The sequence below is a fragment of the Solenopsis invicta genome, chromosome 2, assembly GCF_016802725.1.
Source record: "Solenopsis invicta isolate M01_SB chromosome 2, UNIL_Sinv_3.0, whole genome shotgun sequence".
Classification (NCBI taxonomy): Eukaryota; Metazoa; Arthropoda; class Insecta; order Hymenoptera; family Formicidae; genus Solenopsis; species Solenopsis invicta.
In genome coordinates this window covers 9,113,369-9,140,323 of record NC_052665.1, presented here as the reverse complement: position 1 = coordinate 9,140,323, position 26,955 = coordinate 9,113,369, and the positions used below count along the sequence as shown (strand labels likewise).

Below are 26,955 nucleotides of genomic sequence, written 5' to 3'. Positions count from 1 at the left end.
GGAACAACAAATTTTATAATTAGCCTCATTTTAAACAGTTCCACTAAGTTTCTAATAATGCAGATTAACTTTAATCTCGCTTTAACTTTTTATCTTTCAATTTATACAAACTAGAGGAAAATTTCAAAAAGATATATTTTAGAAGAATCTAAAGGACATTTTAGAAATCTAAAAAATATCTTTGTTTGCGCGATAATTACAACATGAATCGATAAGATCTTTGTACCGTTTCTATTATTTTCTATTGATTTTTCTTAAACAGAATTAGTTAACAATTCGTATACAATATATTTAAGAAGATCATACATTGTTATCAAAATCGCGCTGTTAAAATTCTTACTACTATTAAACAATGTTATAAGTTTTGGCATTGCTGTTAAAAAATGCAAACCAAACGCTCTTTTTATTCCATGCCGCAATTTTCTCGCGATTGTTTCACTTTCAATAAAAGCCTGTTGTTTGTACTTTTTGCACTTATTATTAGAATTTTCATTTTTTTTCTTTCTTTTTTTCTTTCTTCAGTGGTCGAATGCTTATTTATTTCGTTATTTAAGTGCAAAAATTTCTAGCAGTTAGGTAACATGAATAAATATATTATATCAGTCGCGTAGCGTAAAAGAAAAAATAAAAAGGAAAAAAACAAACAAATTCAATTTTAAAGTTGCCGCGTTATCGTCAGATGATGCGCTTGCGCGAACTTCACACTGATCACAGCGACCTGCGGCGGAGCAATATGGTGGTGCTCCCTGTTGCCTCACGAATGTGTCGTCTCGTTCGATTGTCACGGACGTGTTAGCCGTAAAATATGAACGTGATCGCGAAGTCGACGAACCTCTCGCCGTTCCTGCGAGCAACGGCGACCGCGGTCTCGAACGGTGGGATGCCCGTGGTCGCAACCGGTAAAGTTCACAAGCCAAAGGTTTCCGTTCCTCAACCCGTCAAACGAACACTCCAGCAGACCGCCTATCAGGATCTCCTTACCGGACCAACGTGCATAAAGTCGGGAGTCCCAGGTGAGTCCGAAATGTCAACGCGTTCTGCGCCAGAATGTCTCGCGAATTCTCGTTTCGCTACAATAAATGAATTGAACCGATATATACGCGCTATTCGCGATTATATAATCGATGTGCGCACTTTGCAGATCACTACGCTATCAGTTGAGCTTAGTCTTGCTTCAAGAAATAGCCTCCACTAATGTTATAGATATGAGTTAATAATAAAAATCTATAGAAGAGCCTGATTAAGGATTATCTATCGCTTCTCGTTCAAGCTTCAAAGCAATAATATAATCTAAATTTGTGTTATTACAGTTAGCACGCAGGTATATCAGCGACGGTTAGCACACACCGATGTTCAGTGGCCAGATTTCTCTCATTATCGCAGAGATGAGGTACAAGATCCAAATTCAAAGGCACGAGACAATGCGCCGAACCGCAAGGGTATTTCCTATATTGTAGCAGCAGGTAAGTACATGGAAGATACCTGAAGATATATTTTTAAATATGAGATGACAGGCTGCAATCTAAATCATCTTTTGCATATCCAGGTGGTACTGTAGCGGGTGTCTATGGCGCCAAAACAATAGTATACGACCTCGTTGGCATGCTGAGTGCGTCAGCTGACGTACTTGCCATGTCAAAGATCGAGATAAAGCTCGAAAGTATTCCTGAAGGCAAGAGCGCTGTCTTCAAATGGCGTGGAAAGCCTCTGTTTGTACGACACAGGTAAAAATCAAGGCACTTGCTTGACGATTTGTCATCAGAGTTATCAGTTAAGGAAAATTTTCCTTTAAATTTTTGAAATTTGTTGAACACAATTAAAATTGAGAGAAGACCAATAAACATAATAATTTCATATGTAATTTTACATACATTTTCTAGTTTTGTAAACAGTACACCATTTTAATCTTGAAACAGTTTTTAAATTGAACCAGAGTAGTAACGTCATATTAATGAATTGATAACCAATTTAATAATACTAATGCTAATAAGCTGATCTCTAATTGTATTGATAAATACTATAAGGAATTTATTGCCAGAAATATTATCTCAATCAGGAATTGTGCAATTTAAACAACTGTGGAAAATATATATAAAATTACATGCAAAATGTTATTGAACATAAGGAATTACTGAGCATTAAGCTTATTATCGCTATGTTTAACTTTTTTGGAGTTTAATTCTATTATATAAATTATGTTTTATATCAATTATTATTTATACACATTGATTTTTGTCATACTTTTGAGAAGATGTAGGGGAGACTTTTTAAGATAAAAAGTTTAGAGAAATTTTTAGGGTATGGAGATAAAGATCTATATCTTTTTCAGAAATTGTATTAATTTTTGTTATAATTAATTTCTTGTTTTTGTTATTAATATTTAAAACCTGACAACACTGTTTATATTACATAAGAGAACGTTTGTGTGAACATAAGCGCAATTAAATTCATGGTAATTTATAGAATGGCATCAGAAATCGCAGCAGAAGCCAAGGTGGATGTTGCGAGTCTCCGCGATCCGGAAGAGGACAGCGTTCGCGTGAAGGATCCCAAGTGGTTGGTCGTTCTTGGCGTTTGCACGCATCTGGGATGCGTGCCTATCGCCAACGCGGGAGACTTCGGCGGTTACTATTGCCCGTGCCACGGGTCTCATTACGATGCCAGCGGTAGGATTAGAAAAGGACCGGCGCCACTGAACCTCGAAGTACCACCTTACGAGTTTATTGAGAATGTACTCGTTGTTGGTTAATGACTATTCGATACTTGTAGTCAAATAATAAAATAATTTAAGATAGGATGCTCCGTGAGCACGCGTGACACCTTGTTATTATGAATGCGAAGAAAATCAGAGAAATGTGTTTTATATATTTCTTGAGACTTAATGGAGAGCTAATCGTTCAAAAATTAGCCGATACAGCGCAGTCGCTGTATCGAATTTAGAATAAATGTTAACCGTATATCTTTATAAAGCTTAATTAATTGCTCAATCTCTCTAGCGTTACAATTTACGTAGGGTATCAAATGTTTGCGATATGTGCAATTTTTTGAAAGGGTGAAAACGGCGATAATCACACCCGCGGGTGCGAGATTTACCTAATTGCTCTCCGGAAGTCCCACTTAAGGAAGTATTCAGATCTAGAACGGGAAAAAGTTAATTTTTTGGAATTAAAACTGCTGCATATATTTTTCTACTTTTACATATCCGCTTGTATATGTGTACTAAATATTTACAAAATTTAATAGAATTAAATGTTTATTAGGTATTTATATTACATAAATTAAAAAATTTATGAACATTTTTTAAGTTAGTTAACGCGATTCTTCAGAAACTACTAAAGCTATTAACTTCAATTTTTGCATATATAAAATATATGTCTGTTTATCACATGATCTAGGATTATTGCAATAAATTAACTAATTAATATATGTAATTTAATCGATTTTATTAAAAATTGATACTTAGTTTTTAAAACCACATTATTTTAATAATTTGCAATATTTTTTGTTTATTCTAGTTCACACTATAATGAGACATGTATTTTATTTTATATACACTGTTAAAAATACATAGCAAAATTAAATGTAATATAACGGAGCAAATTTTAAGCAGATACATTAGAAACATTTAATGTTGTCAAAAGTGTATTAAATTTCATGCATACTTTTCAGTTACATTAAATAGATACATTGAATTTAATGTAGTCGTGAAACTTAAAAATATACTGAATTTTATGACAGTTTTTAACAGTGTATATGCAAAAATTGAAGTCGATAGCTTCAGTAGTTTTTGAGAAATTATATATCCGAATTAAAAAATATTTGTTTTTAAATTTAGCTAACATAAAATTGAATAAACGCACATAAGACTAAATGTGCGAAGAATATGTGCAGCAGTTTTCTTAACAAAAAAAGAAAAAAAGTGAGTTGCCAAAAATGAGACGTTCGCTGTGCTAGAAAGAGAATATTTTTTAAAATCAGCGCAACACACAATACTCCCTTACTAGCTAGTAGTCTAAACACGATTTGGTGCAGGGGTTAGGGGGTTGATCGCGGCGACGTTGCCGCCGCTTCCGCGAGGCGGCGCCAGCGATCGTGTGGCGCGGCCCAAAATTCCCATTGCCGGCGCAGGGCCGCGAATGCCGCGATGCGGCGACAATCGTCATCATCGCAATCGCTGGGCGATCGCTGCCGGTCTCACCTCGATCGCCCCTCGTCGCTGCTGGCAGCGTACGGACCGAGAGAAATCGCACGCGGCGTGATCAATAGTCATTACGAATCGTTCGTGCCGCGTTTAGAGTTTGAGAGCTGCGTCGCGTGATTACGCCGGCCGGCGAGCGGCGGCGTCGCTTATACCTGTCGAGCGCACATTACGCATACACCGTATACATTACGTACGCGCGCGCCTTAACCCCCTCGCCAACCAGCTGACTCTCCCACTCTCCGTCTCTCTCGCACCTCCCGGAACTGACACTCGGAACCGCCGCCGGCGACGCATCGCCGACGATGTATTGTCCGGTCGCGCGCCGTCAGCGAGCCGCGCCGCTCCGTCGAAAGGGTTGAAAGCCGAGAGTAGGAGAGGTCGTCGTCGCGGGAACAAGCGAGAAGGAAACGCAAGGAAGCGCGCCCCAATTGCCGGTGAGTAGCGCAGCACGTATTATCGTCAGGCGAGTTTCTTTTTACCGTTTGCCGAATTTGACGAAAGTGATTGTCTTTCCCTCCTCCCTCCTGCCCCCCTAAACGGAATCTCCCGCGCAACGAGGAGGTGTTTGAGAAATCGCAAACTTGCCGTAGCGACCGTATATTCGCGAACATTGACAGGTACATGACGACTCGAGGAGGACAGAAAAGACTTACGAGATCAATCTTTATTCTCGATGAATTTTGGATTATTTTCTTATCGAGAACTTTATATTGCTATATACATAATATACAAGCACATAACTTGAGTAATATTTGTTCTTTTTTTCTCGGACGTCTTGTCGCCAAACAAACAAGCAATGCCGCCTCGACGCGAATATTTCTTAAGGAATGTGATAGGTTTTCGGGCAACTTGCGCGAACTTTGTTCCTAATTCAATTTGACGCGGCTCCTCCACACGCGCCAGGCGGCTGTTCCAGTTTTTGCGAGTTTCCACGATGTTCGGAATAAGCCTGTCGTTCCGTCCCAAAGAATGCCTCCTCTCCCCCCCCCCCTTGCAGGGCCATCGAAATTCGTGGCTCAGGCTCAAATTGCTGCGCGATGTTGATATCGCATTCTTCCCCCGTGCTTCATGCGTGTCTCAAAGGCACACGCGCATCGCTGCGTCGACAACAACAATTCAGGTAGCATGCTGACGTTATTTGTCAAAATGCAAAAAAATGTTTGCGCAATTAACGTCAGCCTGCTGTCCGGAGTAGTTGCGGCAATAACAATCGATGACGGATTTTTGCCTCGTTCACAGTGGTATTAATTTTCAATAATATTAATGAAGTTTGTTTATTTTTCTTTATTCCGTGAATTATATTAATTACATTTTTGATTATACTTTGCGCCCTCGCATTTCAAACGGATAATAGCTCGTATCTATTTCTACATCGAAAAAAAGTTGTTAACTTGACTGCATTTTTCAACTCGATTAAATTTGTTCAGTTCAACTATTTATGTATTTGACTTAAATACATAAAATACTTGAAGTTCAGTTTAAGTATTTATATATTTAACTTAATTACATATATATTTAATTTAAATACGTAAATGTTTGAACTGAAGCAATTCAATCAAGTTGAAAAATTTAATCAACTATTTTTTTTCAGTACATCAATGTAAATTAACTTCAATTTCGATTTAATCCTCCGTGATTTAATCTGGGATTTGCAGATACAAGAGAATTTTGAATTTTGAATTATTATGCCTCAAATTTGAATACGTATTTAAAAAAAAGTGAAAAACATTTAGGGGTTAAACAGTTATGAAATCATATTCTGAAATGTTGGAAGAATTTTTTTCAAATTTTTTAGAGTTCAAAAATTCTTTCAAAAATACTATCAGGCACCAATGATCGGATTGGACTAAGAAAGAAACATTAAACCGTGGAGAATTAATTCGCTTTTTATCTTTTTCTAGTTCTAAGGATCAGGAACGAATGAAAAGCAAGCAGTTAAACCGAGATTCAAAATTTATTTACATTAGTGGAATTGGATATTAACTTTCTTTTTCCTGCTCTAAGAAAAAAGTTGTTATAACTTGACTAATTAAATTAAATTTTTCAATTTAATTAAATTTCTTCAGCTCAACTATTTATGTATTTAACTTAAATACATAAAACACTTGGACTTTAATTTAAGCATTTATTTATTTAAATACATAAATACTTGTACCGAAGAAATTTAATCGGATTGAAAATTTTAGTCAAGTTAACAACTTTTCCTTCTCTGTGTGCATCTCGAAATAAAACTTGCTTCGTAGCTTTTTGCTAATAAATGATTTTGTAAGGTATTAAATATTGCGTCGTGATTGGGTACGTTAATTTCGCGTGAGACGCATTGTTCTCTCTAAATATCACGGAATAAAAAATTCAAAATCACTCGAAAATTGCACATTTTCGGGATTTATTATTTTAAAAATTCAACGTTTGCCAAGACCCGAGTTTGAAGATTGTTCAAATCGAGCGCGTACATTTCAAATATAGCACGCAGTGTCCCAGTCAATGATAACCGTTCAATGAGGATGTACCAGTTATACATCTCGCGTCTCGTCCCTTGTTTGGTAACACGGGCACAGGCATGTATTTATGTATCTGCACGCCTGGGTCATTCGATGATTTCCGTAGACGTGAGCCGTGTGCTTTTTGCATCCTGCTAACGGTTCCGAAAGGCAACCACCACACCGTCGTACCTCGCAACACCTCGCGGCTTTGTATACGCTCTGACCTTTACGTTTCTATTTATGTAAATAGATACAAAATTGTCATTAGTTCAATGCCGCGCAACGAGCATCGATGCATATTCAAAATTCACATCAATGAGAGCCGTCGAATCAACGCTACTCTAATTCTTGATCGATCGGCACGTTGTAAATTAGAATTGTTAAGTTTTTTTTTGAAAGTAGAACGCGGAAAGTGAAACGCCCTGATATCAGTGATAAGAGAGATGAAAAAATTGATAAAATTTGTTCGGCAATAATAAAATTCCTGTTGATATTTGGCTCGCTACTAGTTACTCTCCAAATCTCGTAGAGTAAAACGTTAAAGAAAATTGAGCTCGTTCAATTTTCGAGTGATTATCACTCTAAACAGTAAAAATGTTTTATTCCCGTAAATAGCATTCCCTTATAACATGTTTGCTCAAGTGTTGAATGGATATTTAATTGGTTTCAAAACGTTAATTGAAATACTTGAGATGGAAATTAAACGTGGAATTGTTTATGAAACGTTCACAACTGTTTGATAGACGTTCAGAATGTTACAAATTTACAAAACACCCTTTGAACATTTGTAACATTCCGACATAAAACACTTTTCGAACGCCTATCAAACATTTCCATGTTTAAATTTCTATTTCATAAACATTTCAATAAATGTTTAATAAGCATACTATTTTCACCAGGGTTACAGTATGAAAATTCATTCTTCTCAGAGCGAAAATTGGGCTCGTGCAATTTTCAAGTGATTCATCATTCTAATAAGAGTAAAAATTAACTCTTATGAAGTGAAAATTTATTCCTTTATAATGAAAATTGAACTGCAATGTCCGAGTAATTTTTTATTCTACGAAATTTAGAGAGTACGCCGAGAACAATGCGTCTCGCACGAAATTAGCATACTCAACTTTCAATCGCGGCGCAATTAAGGGAGCAATTGAGACTGCGTATCGTCATTAATTACACTATTATGGAAAAGATTGGAGATGTAACGGAAGTGACAAATGCATGCGCGGCGCGTTCGCGTGCCCCCGGTATTTTTTCCCCATCGATCAATTGTCCGAATGCGTGCTCTCTTTCGGCGATCTCTCCCGGTCCGCCCTTCCCGGGGCCACCCTTCGCAACCTTATTCTGGCCGAGACTGTACCCGTTGTGTTCGCAAAGACGATCGTTACCCACCCCGGGTGGAAGATGGGTCTCCAAGAAAGTTGCAAGTGCAAAGGCTGAGCGGGCACGAGTTGCAATGCAAATGCCGTCGGGTTCCTGGCATTCTAATTCTTATGCGTCAGCGAGCGAGAAAACGCGGCCGAGAGTGCGGCGCGCGCGCACGGAAGAAGGGAGCTGCCGCTGTCTTCTCTCGCAGGATCCAGTTTCCCTTTTTCGGTTTTTCTCTCTCTTTCTCCCTTTCTCCTCGCCTCCGACGGCGCAGGACGAGACTCTTTGCTGCTTTGTGCCCTGCATCCACCGGCCCTGCATCCACCGAGCGCACTCGTTTCTCCCTCCTGCTTGCGTGCGCGCACGCACGCGAAATTGCGTGCGTCGTAACGAGCGAGAGAAAGAGAAAGGGGGAGAGAGAGAGAGAGAGAGAGAGAGAGAGAGAGAGAGAGAGTGAGCGGAACCCCGCCGCAACACGCGGGCCTTCATGCTGGAGGAGAATCAATAGATGTGCGTTGCATCTTGCCCCTCCTCGTCCCCCCGCAACCCCCTCTTCACGCGTTTTGGGCTGCCACCCTTCTGCCACTGACTCCGACCTTCGCACGCGGGCGCGTACTTCGCTGTGTACTTCGCGAGCCGCGTACGATTTACGAGGCACGCAGGCGATCCACTTTCGCAAAGGCTCTGTAATCCGAGGAATCTACGAAAGAAAATAGAAAACTCATTGACGAATCGCGGACGAGAAATTTCGGGTAGGCGTGTGATATGTCTTCGATCGCGCTATTCATACGACTCTCTTAGTGCCCGATATATGAAACGCGAAACGTTTCCATCTTCGCATTTTTGCGAGAGATTGAATTTCTCATAATGTATACGAAATAAGATAGACGAACGTCATTTTTTTTCTCGCGTTTCGCGTCAATGAATCGATAAGGGCGTGAAAGGTCGAAAGTTCATCAGCGGCTAAATCTATTGCGAGCTAATTTATTGCCCTCGAGTACCTTCGTTGCGCCACGATGGGCCGCGGCCGGTCGCCCTTTTATCAAGCGTCTTTCTCTCAACATTTCCGTAACCCGTTCGTACGAGTTTCGCCTACCGCGTGTCGTTGCGTTTTGTACGCCATATTGCCACCCTTGCCACCACCAATATCGCGCGCGATCCTATCGTCTAGGAACTTGGCGCATAAATCAAGATACGGTGGCGGATAAAGGCCAATTGCCACGTCCTAGAAAATGGTGTAATTTGGTATGTACGCTCGACTCCTATTTTCGACGTCGAACTTCCCGAGGCATCGATTGCTCGTAAAGATATCTGTGTGACTGTCAGCCGCCCTTTTCGGCCGCCTGCTGAATTATTTACATCGCGGCGATTGTCGCTAAGAAAGCACACACCTTTCCGTCGCCTCCTCTATGCCGATACAAATGTAATTAGGAGCGGTTAAGGGAAATTGGGAGGGGTTATGGAATACAACCGCGAACGTTTCATAAATTCTATTAAGATCGGCGAAATAAAGTTGTTTTTTTTTTCGTATATGGATACTCGTCCTGATCGCGTTTGCGACTTTTATTTATTTATACATTAAAATATTGGTCACAAGGATAGTGCTGTATTTTTCATAATCGAGCGCCGAGGAGGTGAATTATTCATCGTCTGGGACGAAAAAGCCGAGACTGTTCTTGAAATCTCTCTCTCCTACGGTAAATCATACACCGTGGTCTTCTGATCTGTCTTTAACTCGGTGACAAACGAAGATCGAACATTCCCTTTCGTCTTTGCGAGGGAAGAAGCCGGCTGTTGCCGGTGTATCCAGTGCCTTTCGATATTACGCAACGGTGAGCGGCACCCCTCGAGGAAATAATAGCGCCGCGAATAACGGCCATTGCCTTCCTTCGGCAGCCGTGCATCGTCGCAGACCGAAAGGAGACCCTCGACTTTAAGCGCCACGACGCGCGCGACGCTTCGTGCATCGCGTCGTGCGCGTTAGGTAGACCGAAAGTAGCGACAAGGTTTGGAGGTCGATAGGACGGGGGCGAGATCGAAAGCGAGGCCGCGAAGGGAAAGCGGCGAAAGCGAGAGCGCGGGTAATCGTAATCGTAAACACACAACCCGGCGCAGCGTGGGCGAAGGAGGAGGATGGAGCAGAGAGAAGAGGGAAGAGGGAAGCTCTGGATGAAAGGGAAAGGGAAGGGAGCGAGGGAGCGAGGGAGGAAGGAGAAGTGAGAGTGAAGGGGGCGGTCGAAGGGTGGTAGGCGAGAGAGGCGCAGGTGAAAGTGAAGCGAAGGTGGTCGAGTTAGAGCGGTAGCATTCGGGGAGGGTGAAAGGAGGTTAATGATTAGTTCTTCCGAGGTCGGGGGCTGTTGCCGGGTGCAGGTTGCTTGGCTCTTCCCCTTGGCCGCCCTTTCTTCCTTCTCCTCTTTCTCCTCCTTCTCCTTCTCCTCCTTCTCCTCCTACTCCTCTTCTTTCTCCTTCTCTCACTTCCTGCCGCCATTCCGCATTTCCCCTCTCACGCCGATATCTTCTCTTTTCCCCTCGGTCCCTTTATCATTTGCTTCAACCCCCTTCGTGCTCTCGACCATTCTACCAACCTCCAAAAATTCAGACCCCACCATCGTCGCTGAAGCTACGCACGCACAACGGAGTTTGAGGGCTTGCAAGGTTGTTCTCCCCTCCATCCCGAACTGTTCCCAGGAACGTGTCGATTATTTATGGGGCCATCCTAGAAGCCGCGGAATAGTACACGTGTACACACACGCGCACACACACACACACACACACACACACAATATATACATATATGCATTCCGAGAGTTTCTATTTTGGCAAGAATCTTATCGATGTTCGAGATTTTCTCGAGCTCAAGAAACGACATCGACGCTACATTCGTGACATTTCCACTTTTATTTCGATTGACCCATTATCGATCGTCGAACGCAAATGTTACGTGTATTTTCCTCTTACATTACGAATCCGCGTTGAAATAAACTTTATACTTTGATGTTCCCTACACGAAGCATATTTCTGTTTTCAATGCCCTGCATTATTTCAATTCCTGCCACATACAGTTAAAATATACTCTTACGCTATTAAAAGCTTCTCGTTTATGCAAATTACACGTTTATTACAGACGATATAAAATATTACGCGGTTCGTATTACGTACATCGTCGGCGTAGGTCGGCGCGCTGCACAATGTAGCAGCGAGTCTTATATCGATCCCGAAATTGGCGGCATCTCCATGCTTGAGAGAGGACGCATTCAGAGTCACCTGCCTAATCTGACTAACAAATTTTATGCAGGGGACAAGTGCCGTGTACGTGTACACCGGCCTCCAATCTTAATGATTAGAACGTGGATGATGATACGCTGCTCTCAAGCGCGTTAGAAAGATTTCGTAAAGCTCGTGTTCGCGCACGATAATTACGAATGCAGGTGCACGACCCTCCGTCGTTAAGAACGGTCGGCCGTAACCACCGCCGCGCATAAATATTTAATTCAACCAAAGCCATATAGCGCGTTTATGAAAATTCATGTTAGGATTTCTATGTTAGAGGGTAACTGCATATTATCATACTACTCGTGCAGAGTTTCAGTGATTACCAAAAGAAGTCTTTTTAAATTCAAATTTTGATTTTTTAAAGTTAAATTTTTATTTATTCACGATTAAAATTATGCTTGAAAATAGCCGGGTTTACATTTGTACGTAGAGAACGGTTTTGCTGAAACATTTAAAAATTTATATACATCTGAAAATAATTTTGTTGGATCAGCAAAATAATTATAAGGGAAATTCAAATATGAGAAAATGCTGCAACAAATTTTTGATATTCTAGTGACAAGTTTGAGCATTTTACATAATTGTTTTGATCTATAACAAAATTATTATTAGATCTATATTCAATTAAATTATAGATTATTTAGCAGAACTGTTTTTTCCACACTAGGAAAAAAATGTAGTTGCCTCTAGCAAAGGTTTAATTGAGGCACTCTTTTTAACTGTGACCAAAATTTTGTTTTACACAATAAAATATTTGGTTGTTTCTACAAAATACATGTAAATAAAAAATATTTGTTTACACTAACTAAATTAATATAAACTATTTAATAATTAATATAAACTAATTTGTTTATATTAACTAAATAATTTTGTTCGGTATAATTTCAAATTATTTGTTGTTACAATAAAACATTTTCCCTAGTGCAGGTACATATATGAAAATAATAATCTATACAGCAAGACGGCTAACGGAAACATCTATTTCTTTGGCACTTTTCCATTGGAAAAAATTTTGTTGAAAAACTAAAATATTTAATCCGATCTGTTTAACCAAATGTTAAGTTGGTTTAATTTTTTATTAAAAAATGTTAATTGGGTTAAAATATGAATAAATTATATTTTTTTATGCAACTAAATAATTGTTGAATCAACCTAACTTAAACATAATGAATTAACATTTTAGTTTTTCAACAATCTTTCTTCTTAGTGTACGCTTATATTTTTGAAACTTTCCTTGAAACTTTTCTTGAGCACTCTGTTTACTTGCACCACGATTTCGTCGATAAACGGCTATCAGCCACAATCGACGTGTATTCAGAAATGATGCTCTTCGGCATTTTCTGCTGCGCCCATTACGTAGCAACGAGCTTATTTTGTCGATTCCTCGGCGGCGCCGCCGCGTCCGGTGCTTCCGTTCTTCGTTATCCAGTAGCCGGTAGTTAAATTATTTTATCGATTGCGCGAAAGAATCTCTCTTCTCCGATGAGAGTGAAAGAGAAAGTGGAGAAAAAGAGAGACAAAAAAGAAAAAAAAGTAGACGAGGAGGAAGAAAGGTTTGCCGTGGCCGCGCACCACCCCTTGCAGCGTCAGCCCTGACTCCCTAACGGCCTCCGAGGACTTTCCAGCGAAAGTGATGGCCGTGGCTGCGTAGGAAGGGCGCCGGGAGAACGATGCGGGGGTGGCAGCGACGGTGGTGCTCCGTGTTCTCAGCTCTCTCCCGCGGGAGGAAGAGAGGGGGTTGGCGGAGTCGTCGTTGACGGAGGGGTTGGTCGGCCGCGAGGGAGGTCGGCTTCGGAGGAGGACGGCAGGAAGGGCGATACGATAGCGAACGCGGGCGCGAGGGTTGATGCGGGTAGACGCGGGGGCGAGGAGAGGGTACGCCGGTAACCTTGCAACCCTCTTGCGTACGCGCGCGCTTGAGGAAGGGGAAGAGAGAGAGAGAGAGAGAGACTGGAATCCCGCGGCCGCTGGAGGGGTGGCTGCCGGTCGCGGGTTTGCGAAGGCAGTCGGGGGTGCAGCCGCGCACCAGGGTGGCAGTGACAGGCGTGACGTAGTCGGAGGAGGATGTACGCCCCTGTTGGCGAGGGCCCCAGCAACCAACGACCATCCCTGGTCAATTCATGGTGGCTTCATCCGCCAGGTACGGCCGACCAGTTGTTGCTGTTATTGTTGTTGTTATTGTGTCGTGCCTCCTCCACCTGTCGCGTTCTATTGACGTCGGATGTCGATGCTGTCGAGGCAGGCTTGCGCGGATACTTGTTTGTTTTGATCGCGATGTTCGGGAATCGATGCGTGTGGGGCGTAGGAGATTGCGAGGGGCGGCTTTGAACTTGAAGCACAGCGGCGGTGTTACGAGGAGAAGGGATGTAAAGTTCACTCGCGAAAGCGACTACACTGCTGTGAAATGGTGAATTTTTGGATAGCGTCTGATGATTGGTGAAACGATCGAGATAAATTGGTTTTAATACGTCAGTGAAAAGGAAAATCGTCAACTTGTTATAAAATTTTCTCGCTAAAGCGTTTATTTGGCGCAAGATGCGACCGCGCCTCTTGATATTTTCACATTTTGCCAGATTCATTTTATTTTTGTTAATTATATTAGAGCTTAAAGATTAACTTCCTGTTCACAATGGAGGAATATTAAATATTAAGAATAGGAATTAAAATTTTAAATTCAATTTCCTCAATAGCCATCATAAAAAAAATTATATTGTTTTATACGATGTATTTATGCCTCACGTCTTACTCGTATTCATTGTGCGTTACATTTAATATTTATTGAGAAAACTAATTCTAAAACTGTTGTTTCTATTTTTAATATTTAATATTACTCCATTGTACGTAGGGCCTAAGAAACTTTATTCTATTAATTATTTTAAGTTTTAATATTTTACAATTGTCTCTCTCTCTCTCTCTCTGTCTCTCTATATACTTGTTAGAATCATTACAATTTTTACGATCGATATATATGGAATTTAACGCAATTATAATCGTCATAGCATTCATTTTAATAATTACATAAAAAAATTATAATATCTATATACTCTCTCGAATGTTCTTAAAATATTTCTCTCTACACAAAAAAAATAAATATTAAATCAATATTAAATATCAATATTAAATCATATTTTCGTATATAAGCAAGAGTATAAATTCTTATTAAATGAATTTAATAATCTTAAACAGACATAATTTCCTTAGAAATGTCTGTTTAAGAGTATTAAATAATAATCCGTTATATCGGATTAACGAAATTAAAACACGAGACTAGAAAGCCAGTATCAGTCATGGTATTTCTTGGTGTCAAAAAATTATAAATTATAAAAAAAATTATTCGGCACCAAGAACTGTTAGGACTAACACAGGTCTTATCTCATGTTTTAAGATTATTAAATTCTTTCAAAAAGATTTCGTATTTTGCTTATATATGAGAATATGATTGTTGATTTGATAATTTTTTTCCTGTGTACCTTATTATTTATACAGGCTATAAAAACTAATGACTATTTTTAATTAATTCAGATGTTCGTAATATCTTCATATTTTATACCATTAATAAATGTTAATGCTCTCTACATCGTTGTATATTTCAAAATTACAGTTTGCGCGCTCGTTAAAATTACCGGCCATTATTATGCGCATGTACCGTGATTTCAACGCTTCCTTTGTTTCTGCCTCTGTAAAGTGCGCGTACATGCAGCAACAACAGCATCGCGTCATCGTGCATTATAAGCGCGTAGCGGTATCTCGACGGAAGTCGCGTTTATATCGTGGCGTCATAAAAACGTACATTCTGCTGCTTCCACCCAATTTCCCTCCCCGGTGTCGTCTGCGACTTCAAAAAAGAACGCGCACAACTCCCACGGGGCGGAACCTTCCGCTAACGACCTTCATTCGAGAAATTTATTGCGCCGCTGTGCAGCCTTTATACAACGACCAGAAAAAAATTTTTCTTCCGCGGCTGCGGGCACATGAAAAAGTCAACGCGACTTCCGCGTACGCGACAATTTTCGTGATCGTTTACTCGACTACTCTTACTGAATGAGCCTCTCGAGCCCGAGGCTATAATCTGTATCGAAGAAAAGTTCTGATATCGAACAAGAAGAAAATTTCTCAACATCTTTTGGACGTTAGACATCTCTCAAAGTGTCATTCTCTTTTCTGACTTAGATGCGTCGATATCTCTCGTTCGCGTACACAATTGGAAAAGCGAACGGAGCCGCGTCGTACCTGCGAAAGAATGACATTCGGTTGTCGGACGATAAAGATTTTGAGGAAGGAAACGCGTCGCATTCCGAAAGTTTCACTTTCCACCTCTGTATCGGGGAACGCTGTGCATCGGAGGAGGGCTTTGTCGCGTTGCTCGCTCGTATGATTATCAGATCCACTAGTAGGGGCACACTGTTAAGTCGGCCCAAAACCAAGGGCCATCGGAGCGGGGCGAAGAAGGCAGCGAGCCCGCGAAAGAAAGAGAAAGAGAAAGAGAGGGGAAGTCGAACGAGAGCCGGGCATAACCCGTAGAACAGTCCAATTCAGATCGTGCTTCGCGCTGGGCGGTTTCGGTGCCCACGCTTCATTCGCGCGCATACGCCTCCGCTACTCGAAGAAGAACAGCATCGTCCTTGGGATGACTGACGTCGACTCGCGTTGAACGCGCGCTGTGGCCATCCCCCGGTTGATCGTCGGAAATCGCGCCGGTTACGATCGTCTCGCTTCCCTGCACTTCTGCTCCACCGTCTTGTGAATGAGTCACAGTGATTTGTACGCGGCGACGCGCGATTTCTCTTCCCGAGGGATACGCAGGCATGACCGTCACGGCGAGAGCGCATCCCTGGACGCGTTGCACCGAGGATTCGTGAGTTACGGTGAGGGCGTTTCTTCCTTTCTTTTTTTCTCTCCTCCGAGCTTTCGCGCATATTTTACCGTACGAATCGAAGAGCGACTGTCATTTGCCGATTGCGAATCATTTATTTATACTAACAAATATCAGCGAAACGTCGAGATATCGAGCGTGACGTCATCGTGACGTTTCGATCATCAGCGAAATTTCCCGTTGCATCGAGGCAGAATTTTGCGAGATATAAAAGTTGCAAGCTGCAAAGTTACACGCAGATCGTCCCCAGAGGCCGTCGACATTGACGCCCGATCTTTGATTATTTGTCGCCGGCAAAAATGCGCTTACATCATCACGCTTAATTGAAATGATCTACGAGAACGATCCACGAGAAAAACATCGCGTCACTTTACCTCCGCCGGCGAAAGCGACAGTCTTCTTCCGCGATTACATTTTATAATGTATTTTATTACACGCCGGCGACCTGTTATCTCTTAAACTAGTCTCGAAGACATTGACCTCCAAATTATCCTTCCGCCGCGCACTAGCTCAATTAGCTTACGATGATATATTAGCTATCTACATCTCTCTATCTTGTGTATATATAAATTCTCGCAATCTTTCATACCGCGCCGGCTCCCTTATCAATATCCCTGCAACTCTCCAAAGGCTTATACACGAAGCCTTTAGGAATAGATAATAATGAGACGCATATTACTTATTGTTTTCCTAAAATAATGGACGCGGCAATTCAATTTGTGTAATCCTTTCAACGTCCTTTCCTAATGGAAGATATGCAATGAAATGAAATCAGAGCGAAATTGTCTTGATAATCCACGCGAGTTATCTTTTACTGTGGAAACAGAGAACACGTATCTCCCCCCGTCCCCCTCCTCCTCCTCTTCCTCTTATTCGTGCCGTTCTGTTATCGTCAAACGTATTTGCGCCTCTCGCTCTCCGGTATTTTCATCAGGCGGACCAACCCTTTGGGTGCGTTTCCTCCATCCCCGGACGATTATTGCCGGGATTCATGCAGATATCTCTTCCTCCTTCATCTCTCTTTCATCGGAGGCGGAACGCTTGGCCCTAGCAGAGACCAATGGCTACAGTATCGAATATATTTTTCCGAAGTAATCTCTCCATAGAATTTATTGACAAAAAAAGAGTGCGGGTGATACATGCCCATCTATTATCTTTCTTCGGGACGAAGTCAAAGCAGAATTGCCGATGTATCGTATATATCCCCCTTCCGTATATATTTTTGAGAACTCAATCGAGAGGACAAGAGTCTCTGTTCTTCCAACGATTTTGATGCTTGTTATTTCCAAGCTTTAAGGCTTTAGACTGGATACACCCAAAAAATTGTTTGCTACACATAAAATTTATAGCAGTAACATTTAACAATGTCTTCTAGAAAATTTAAGTCTCATTGCCAATTTTATAGCCAAATTTTATAATAAGTATGATTAGCCTTAACATGAATTTGCATTACAGACAAATTTTCTTTCTAAATTTCATAGTTTAGATATAAATTCCGTCTCTGTTATTTAGATTAATTAAGTAGCAAACACAAGTGGTCTCACGACATTTGATAATCATTTATCTACCTTAGTTGATTTTTTGCAGCCAAAAAAATCGTGACTGTACTTGCAAGACCATTTGTTTTAAGTGTACAGCAATACTTTCTTCTTATTTATGTTTTCCAGTACGCGAGCCATGAATTTTCGTTAAGTAGGTAGATTGACGAGTCTAATGAAAATGCACGTTTTTCTCAATGATGTAGCAGCGTCGCTGCATTCGGTGCCGCAAGCGCAGCTATGTATTGTAGGAATTAAGACTAGAAACTCCCGTCTATCTTTACGATTAAATTGTCGCTGATATCCCCTATACGCGACTTCAATTTGCCCGTAATAACGGCGGCACTTCCTATGAAAGCGCTAGTGCGTTCTCAAAGCATTGAGCACATCAAGCACGCGGCGCTGCTTACAATTAGTCGAATCGAATTGGGGCTTGTATTCGTTGTAACGCATTAATACGGTTTCCTTCCTGGATGAAAAAAAAAAAAAAAAAAGAGAAGAAACCTATGTCGACTTTCTCCTATTAACTATACACAGCGCATAACGGTAATCGCCTATTGCTCTGAGACGCCCCAAAAAAAATAACATTCGCCGTTCGTGTTTCTCTTGTCGAGCCATAATACACGCTTTTCATATAAGAGACTTCCCCCCGCTCCCTCGTTTGCGTTAACTCGACGTACTACGACGACCATCCTTTTCCATATACTTGCCAGGCAATAACCGTCATTAGCCTCGTCGTACTCGACCATCCCCGTGGCGAAGAAAAACGTCGCTTTTCAGATCACGTCGCTCTCTTTTTTTCCCCTTTTTTTTTCATTTCGCCGAGTTGCCCAATTCTTCCTTCCTCGCGGAAGCTAGATCGCCTCGTATTGCTCGAACCACGCAAGTCGGCCGCCACGGTCGTATATCGAGTTACGGTATCGCGTGATTACGGAAGCTTACGCGTATTACGCGAATGCAGGATCGGAACCGCATCTATTTTTATCCGTTCTGCCCGCTTCGTCGATTTTTCTTGGCTTCTGCGAAATTTCGACGCGAAGACGACATGGCAGCGCGAGCGAGTAAAGAAAAGAAAAAAAAAGAAAAGAGCGCGGGTGATAGGTGCCCACTCATTATCTTTCTTGGGACGAAGTCAAAGCAGAATTGCCGATGTGTATATCCCCCTTTCGTGTGTATATTTTCGAGAGCCCGATCGAAAGGACCAGAGCTCTGTTTTTCCGACGCGCGTACGCGATGACATAATACCGTCGCCATAAGAGCCCCGAATTACGACGCTGGTGGACACGCTCGCGCGCATCGCCCACACGCATACGCACGCACACGCGCCGCGACCTACGCTGCAGCGCGCGGGTGCGCATCCGTGCACACGCCCGTGTTGCAACGACGTATGTATACCGTCGTGCGTGCGCAATGCGGGAATATGCGTGCGTGTGTGCGTGCTTGAAGCGCGCGTGCGGCCCCGTGGCGACCTTGAGCCTCCCTCTCGGCCAGCGTGCGTTTTGCCACCACGCGATGCCACGATCCCCACCTACTCCACCGCGATGCGTATATCTCCCTCCCCTTTTTTTCGGCCTCCTCCTCCTCCACCACCTCTTCCTCCTCCTCCTCCTCCTCCTCCGCGGTACTCTCCACGCTCCTCCTTTCGCGCGGTTCCGGAGCCACGCAACTCTCGAGGCGCCTCCAACGCCTAAATTTCCCCTCTGCCTTCTCTTTTTGTGCCGCTGGTGGTTCCTAGCGATGGGCATCGATCGCGCTACTCCGCCGATTTTTTTATTCGAATTCAGCCAGGCTGTATGATTGTACCGAGCATTGTGTTTTCGCCTGCGTAGATAAGCGCGTACGATCTCGAGATGGAGATGCTCGTGTTACACTTGGAACATGTAAATTGCCTCTCGAGTAGATCCGCACGCATATGCGCTATTGCGCTTGTCAAGGTTGTCGCTGCACGCCCAGAGATTTTTTTTTCTTTTTCTATTGCACGATTCTCGCGTATGACGTTTTACTCCCGCTATGCGGCCCTGGTATACGTTGGATGAGAACACAGTGGGGACGAGTGATACCTTAGAAGCGTTAGGGGCCAGGGAGGGAGAGGATAATGTCGAAAATGAGACGGAACAAGATAGAACGTCGCAGCGGACGCGCGCTAGAGCGAGAGAGTGAAAAAGTTTTTCAGTGCACAGAGAGAGAGAGAGAGAGAGAGAAGTATATATATATATATATATATATATAGGAGGGGAACGTTACGGAGAACCGCGGAGAGTCGAAACTTCTAGCCTTAAGCAATCGCTTCGCCGTTCCAGCGATCCCTACCCCTCCGAAGAAGCCGTCAAATCGTCAATCCCCCGCTTCTGGCCACCCACCCGGCGTGCCCTTCGCCCCCCTGGTAGTTCCGTGTGTTTTGCCGGGTGGCCGAAGAGAGAATCGAAAATCCCCACACGCCTTGTTCCGTGTAACCGCATTTGCATCGCTACCGATGACCCATATTCACACTCTTCTCGGCGATACACTAGCATACGGTGGCAGCGGCGGTCCCTCAGTGTTACGTCCTCCCTTGTCCCTCTCTCTCTCTCTCTCTGTCTTCCTGGGCTCCCTCTCGAACGGTCCGTTCCCGTCCCCCGTCGTCTCGCGTCGGTACCACGCTGCTGCCGCCTTCTCTCGTTCCCTCTCGCTCGCACCCGCGATTTTTCGGCTCCCGCGCGGCGGTGGACCCTCCCGCACGGCGACCGCGCGTACCCGGGTCCGGTCGCACCGCGAACGACGACAGTCACGCGCGATTCGTTCATGTGCCGATGCGCGATGCAAGCCGGTGACTCGATTTCGGCCGGCGAGTGCGTATAGTCAGTCGTCTATTCAGTGCTCGCGCAATCGGTGCGTCGTTGGTCCCGGACACAATCCGGCGGGGATACTCGAGAAACTCGTACATTCCCGCGCGTTTACGCACCTTTGGTGATATTACCAAGGTCGATGGTTACGATGAACAGTGGATGCACGCGCGGATCGTGCGCAGCATAAAGGACGCGTACCGCTTGCGCTGCTCACAATTCTGTAACTTTCCTCTTTTTTTTTCTTCTTCACCAGTAGTGGCGGCGCATCCGTCCGGAACGCGAAACAGAGAGACTAAAGTGCATTTTGGAGTAGCGTCGCCGGTTGTCATTGGCGTTACATCGTCGAGAGTCCGCTCGAATGAAGTTCCGCTCGTACTCGTTGACACGCCCCTGCCATCGGTAAGGTCTCCTCTTCTCGCTCGGCGTTTTATCGCTGGCGTCGCGGAAATGCGGTGGAATTTTGACATGGCGCGACCGGCATCGTGCGATCGCGGTTCGTGACTCCCGAAACAGGCAAGGCACACTCCGCGTGCGACCGCGGAGAACTGGAGAACTTGTACATACGTGTTCGGCCATTCATCGCGACAGCGAAACACGCGCGCGCGAAAACATCCAGCTGCTGGACCCCGCACATCAAATTTCTCTGTGTTCACGATAAACACATTACGTTCGGAGCCAGTGGATCGTAAGAGGTACGTCGCGTTTATGAGATATCTCATATCTCGATGTCGCCAACATCCGAAGCGTTCCAAGCTAGTGACACTGGCCATCGTGCGAACTGTTATATTCTTTCGCGCGCTTATTCACGGACCGAGATTTCTACACAGCGTACGCTAATTTGACAGTGCACACAGTGACAGATAAATTATCGGGGAAACACGAATTTCGACGATGATACGAAACGTTTCCTTCATATGTTTGTCGATTTTTGAAACTTCCCATGCAACACAATATAGAAAAAGCATTGCAAAATATTGCAAAATGTTTCTGCTATTCCGTACTGTAAGGATTGTTGACAATTTCTTTTAACTACTGTATCTAGAATTATATTTTTTTTCCGAAATTTATAGTTTACTTGCGTTTTAACATCTGCGGAGCAGTTTCCGCATTTCGGCTAGAGAGAGAGAGAGAGAGAGAGAGAGAGAGAGAGAGAGAAAGAAATCAGTCGATAATCAAGATTGCTTTTGCGTAGCTGGACGAGCAATTGGGCACGAGCGCGATCAAAAAGGTAAATACTTATCGGAAGGTGGCTGCGAAAGGGGCGGTGAAGGTCACGGAGTTGAGTCTAAGGGCATCATGGACTCTCATCAGCAGCAATTCTGCCTCAAGTGGAACAGCTTCGGCAGCAATCTAGCAACGACGTTCTCGAATCTATTCAAAAGCGACACTCTCACCGATGTCATCCTATTCTGCGAGGGTAAGTTTCCTCATTCTTTCTTCTTACGATCTACGTGCATTCTTTTTCTTGACGTAAACACGATAAATAAATTTATCCCTTGAAATAATTGTTTAATGCGACTCGGAAGACTTTCTACGGGTCGACTTATTAATTATTTCGAGAAGTTATCAAACGTGGAGCAATCGCAGAATATTCCAAAGAGTTATTAGTAAACATAATGTGGCAAATACGTAACGGAGCAACAGTTAAATTAAAGAATTCGGACGACTAGCGAGACCTTGACTTCTTGGTCTCACTTATGCAAGCAGAAGGTCGACGCTTAGTAACGCGTATAAAGAAGCGCGACTTGGTCAGATTGCATTCACTTTGTAATATTTCTGGCGTCAGGCGCGCTGCATTCATCGCTGAGTCGGATCTAAGCGACGAGAAAGTTTCGTGTTTCCTTATGCGAATGATAGAACAATTTTTTGGGCTTTCACTTTTTCGACATCACTCTCAAATGCCCGGGCAGCGTCTGAAGGCTCCATCGCTATTGGCTCGATATAATTCGCCACTCTCGTGTGATCGTAAACGCGCGTGTCCACGCGCGTTATAATTAATGTAGCACCGGGCGCGTAATCGTTAGTCATCAGTTTAACGCGGTGATGCAAATTAATATATTTAATTATTTCCCAATGTAAATGCTATGCGTTACACAAACGGCGATCAAACGCGGCGGCGAGCTGTTATATGCTACATTATTGCAAATTGACTTCTCTCGTATGTCCAAGTCAGAAGAGACAGGCCAAGTCCATTCTCAACTCGTTTTCTAACGGAGTGCTAACGATTATTTACTGAATGAATTCTCCTTGTGTCTCTTTCGGTTAGCGGAATTTTAATTAATATATAAATTATGTAGAAATTCACAGAACATTTTATATAAGAATCAGCATAATATAAAAGATGATCGATACGTTGAGAAAAGAAAGTTGTTTATTTGACTAAATTTTTCAACTTGATTAAATTTCTTTAGTTTAAATATTTATATATTTAAGTTAAATATATATTATAATTAAATATATAATTGCTTAAACTCAAGTTCAAGTATTTTATGTATTTAAGTCAACTACATAAATATATAGAATGATAAACATAGAAATTGACGTCTATCACTAGAAATAAAATAACAAGACAGATATGAATTTTTTTGTGATTTATGTGAGAATCTGCTAAAAAATATATTGACGAAAGAAGAAACCAGTACACTAAGAAAACAATTTACTAAAAAAGGTCTTTAATTTTAGTAAACTATATGTGTACTGTGTTTGTACAGTACTATGAACACAAATAAGTAATTGTATTTACCAAAGTAAAGAACATAATTCTCCTTTTTAGTAAATTATTTACTAATTATCAAATATATTTTTTCTAATATAGTCAACGTTTATTAACATATAAATTTTATTTTTTTATAAATTAGTATTTTTCCGTTTAATTTAAGAAAATAATTTTTCTATTAAATATGTTATTCATTAATTGTAAGAAGTAGGTTGTTTAATACAGTCAATATTGATTAAAATATAAATTTTATTTTTTATAATTTAGCGATTTTTTGTTAATATTTATTTAATTTAAAAAAAATAATTTTTCCATTAAGTAAATCATTCATAATTTGTAAAGTATACATTTGCGTAAATAGAAGAAAAAAGAACTTGTAGATTTAAAAATGTATTTTTAAAGTAAAACAATGTATTTCCTACAAATGAAAAATTGTTTTGTTTTTTGTCGGATTTATTATCTTTATTAAAGTTTACGTTCTCTCAAATGTAATAAATTGTTTTTAAAAATATTTATTTTTTTTAAGTTAACTATTTATTAAATTTATAACTTTGAAAAATTAAATGAAAACAAATATTTAATAAATTTCTATTTTCAAAATAAAAATATCCAAATTTAATATTTTAAAGATTTATTTACTTATAGTAAATCTAATTTAAAATTTCATAAATTTTTCAACAAGAAATCATTTTTTATTTTCAATGAAACGGTTTATATCATTAAGAAAAAGTTTTATAATTTAAACATTATTTTCTTAAATTCGGTAAATTTCGATTTAGTAAATAGATTTACTAAAATTAAGAAAAAATTTTCCTCAGTGTACAAATATTATTTGATTGCCGTAATAATAGGATAACCATTTCAGGAATTAAAACAATGTAACAGACAATCGATTAGGACTTTTGTTCCGCCGGAGTTTTGCGCTTTATAAATCGCGTCCGACTAAACGCAAGCCGCGACTCCTTGCGCGAAAGGGCCGGCTGACGGCGCGTTGCATTCGCACGCCACCACTTCGCCGGCAAGTGGTACGAGTTCGCGATTGCATAGGAAGTGCAGGGGGTAAACGATTGGGTCGGCCCCCTACCCTCGAGGACAACCCAATCGGCAGCGCGCAGAGTCAGTTGGCGTGCACGCGCGAGCTTCAGCTGTGTTGCATCGTCGTTCCGTTCGAGTGCAGCGTGTACACATGCACATGCACACGCGAATTTCCCCACCGGCGTAGCGAATGCAGCGGGCACTCTTGCGGCCCGTCGTGCGCGAAACCGCAGTTCGCACGTAGCAGCGATGCAACGCGCTCGTTCGAGGCGCGTTCGCGTGCTTGCACGGGTTCGCCGTGCACGATGCAGGCGATTCAATCTCAAGAAACAATTGGTATGGAAATCTTTCACGGGGTACGAGATATCACGTCGGAGTGTGATAAACGAAATGCGTAATTGATACTTTTAAGAATGTAAACAGATCGCAGAAATCGCGCTCGATTGATGTCGAGAAACTTTTCCGCCAGCTCGAAGTGACATAAGCACGCGTTACTGCAATTTACGTATGTACAATAAGCGTGCACGCGCAATACAAATACGCGTTTACGGGCGAATTAAAGTTACGCGACGTTCCGAATAAAAATTCGGAAGGATTTATCAGTGGAAGTGCGCGATAACGGCGCTAGTATGCGAAACTAGATATTCGCTTCTTTATCGTTCACGTTGAAATAAACAAGAATGTGCAACTTTCGACAATACGTTCTTACGCCCAGCCTTTTGATGTAGTCGTTTTGACTAATGCAAGACGTATACACATGCGCGAGCGCGATAACGCGTGTGTGTATGTTTAAAGATTCCTTCTCTAAGAGCGGAGCGCGTCAAGTCTAGAACGTTTCGATCGATCGACTAATCTTCATCACGTTCGAGGACCACAGAATTGGTCAAATTAATTGACTGGTTGGCCCATCACTTGTGTCGCGCGGGTCTTTTTCGTTCGTCGCGGTCTTCGTAGTTATTTAGTGACGAAGCAACATCGTCAGCCTCTCGATATTTCGGTTACCATCGAACTTCCAGATGCAGTCGCGATGACCGTTAGGATTTCAGGAGATTTAATTACGTTGAAATGTAAGTAGTATCATCCATCAGAGACAAAAGTGTTTCTTATGGACACGTCGCCGTCCCTTATTATCGTTATTATCATTTTCTGAACTTGACACAGTAGGTCAACGAGATTTTTATTAATAAAAATTTGTCGGCTTATTATTTTTATAATAATGTTATCACTTATTTACATGCCATCGTTCATTCATCTTAATTGACAAAGATAAACGGTCTTAATGGAGCACGTGCAGCAAATAATCGGCAAAACATCGGACGGGCTAAACACTATATCGAGTAAACACTAATTTATCACGTACTTAGTCCGATATCTATCCGACATACAAAGCGGATAAGTATACCGCATAAAGGCGATAGTGTTATCTCTTGCACTTAGGCCGTAAACGTACGAACTTATAGCGAAGCTAATCGAGTAGTGAGTTATCTTTGCAGTTTTTCTATTGTCTTTCGTTGTTACAATTCGTATTGTATTACAAAGCGAGTGTCTGAATTCTGATTATCAGAATAAATTGCGGTTATTTTTCCATAGATATAGAGAAAACGGACCGAGCGTAAAGCGCGAAGGACAGTGAAGATAGTGAAGATCATTTACAGAAAGATATGAAGACACAATTCAGAATAACAGAAAGAAGAAACAATTGCGTGAAGAGAAGAAGAGAGGGAAAGAAATACGTGACCTATTCTTGTTTTGTTTTCTATCTGAACATCATCACTTGACGTCAGATACGCTTGATCTATTCTTGCTATGTGAATTTTTGAAATATTCGCATCACCCTGCCGCTCTTTTCCCTCTCTCTTTCTTACTCCCTCTGGATTATTATTATTATTATTATTATTATTTTTTAGCAGATGGGTGAACGAGCGATCGAGGTCTGATGAAATCGAATAAAGTTAAAGTTCATGAAATCGATTCGTGATAACCCTCGATGGCCGCCCTCTGCTTTCGGGATCGCACTTCCGAGACTCTTCTCACGCGTTTCGACGTCGATATTAATTCCATCGCGTGTGCAAGCGACATGCTGTCGCCGCGTCGCCCGGAGACGACCCGTTATCCAATCCTCGTCTAACGCTTTCACTTTGCGAGTCCGCGTTTGCGAGTTCTGATTTACGAAAACCGCGACTATGCGTTTGGAGAAAATTTATATTTAACGAGTTTCCTTCAACCTTCAAGCACCTTCATTGTAGTATAAATCGAGGTAAAAGGTAATAAAAGACGTTTCTCATACGCGACGAAAAGATCGACAATTGGCCTCTGTAGTCAATCGTATAAGATACGAAATCGTAAGTTTCTTTTTCGAAAGGCCAAAGGGTGGAAATTTAAAAAGAAGCTCGACGAGTGGGAAGGGTTCAAGGACGAGAGTCAGTCGGAGCTGGAGAAAGGAGCGTCAAATCGTGGCGTTACGAAGAAGCGCGTTGGGCAACGCGCCGAGAGCTTTGTAGGCGCGCACGCGCGCGCGAGCTAGTGTGTGCATCCGCAAGTGCGTGTATGTAGGAAGCCCGAAAAGTAGGTCTTGGTTACAGTTAGATCTAACCGTCCTCTCTTTGTGCTCGTTTTTTTTTCTTTTTTTTCTTTTTTTTTTTT

At 41.9% G+C, this 26,955-nt stretch overlaps 2 protein-coding genes across 6 annotated transcripts in view; both read left to right on the top strand.

The window, feature by feature from the left end:
- The first annotated feature begins 710 nt into the window (after positions 1-710).
- LOC105200732 (cytochrome b-c1 complex subunit Rieske, mitochondrial) lies at positions 711-2,965 on the top strand. The gene is made up of 4 exons (XM_011168421.3): positions 711-1,013; positions 1,311-1,463; positions 1,547-1,724; positions 2,464-2,965. Exons 1-4 carry the CDS (start codon positions 806-808, stop codon positions 2,747-2,749), a joined length of 825 nt encoding a protein of 274 aa, XP_011166723.1. The 5' UTR covers positions 711-805; the 3' UTR covers positions 2,750-2,965.
- A 617-nt stretch (positions 2,966-3,582) lies between these two features.
- The window catches only part of LOC105200918 (zinc finger protein chinmo), a 65,389-nt gene continuing 42,016 nt past the window's right edge, over positions 3,583-26,955 (top strand). Inside the window, exons 1-2 of one of the 5 annotated variants that reach the window (XM_026130061.2) lie at positions 3,583-4,635; positions 21,754-21,978. In XM_026130061.2, coding sequence (XP_025985846.1) covers positions 21,858-21,978 — 121 coding nt within the window. In that variant the 5' untranslated portion in view covers positions 3,583-4,635; positions 21,754-21,857. Of the gene's footprint in view, positions 4,636-12,529; positions 13,466-14,657; positions 16,191-20,528; positions 21,254-21,753; positions 21,979-24,542; positions 24,649-26,955 lie in introns of those variants that run through there. The other 4 variants (XM_026130060.2, XM_039446005.1, XM_039446006.1 and 1 more) reach the window with 4 other exon arrangements.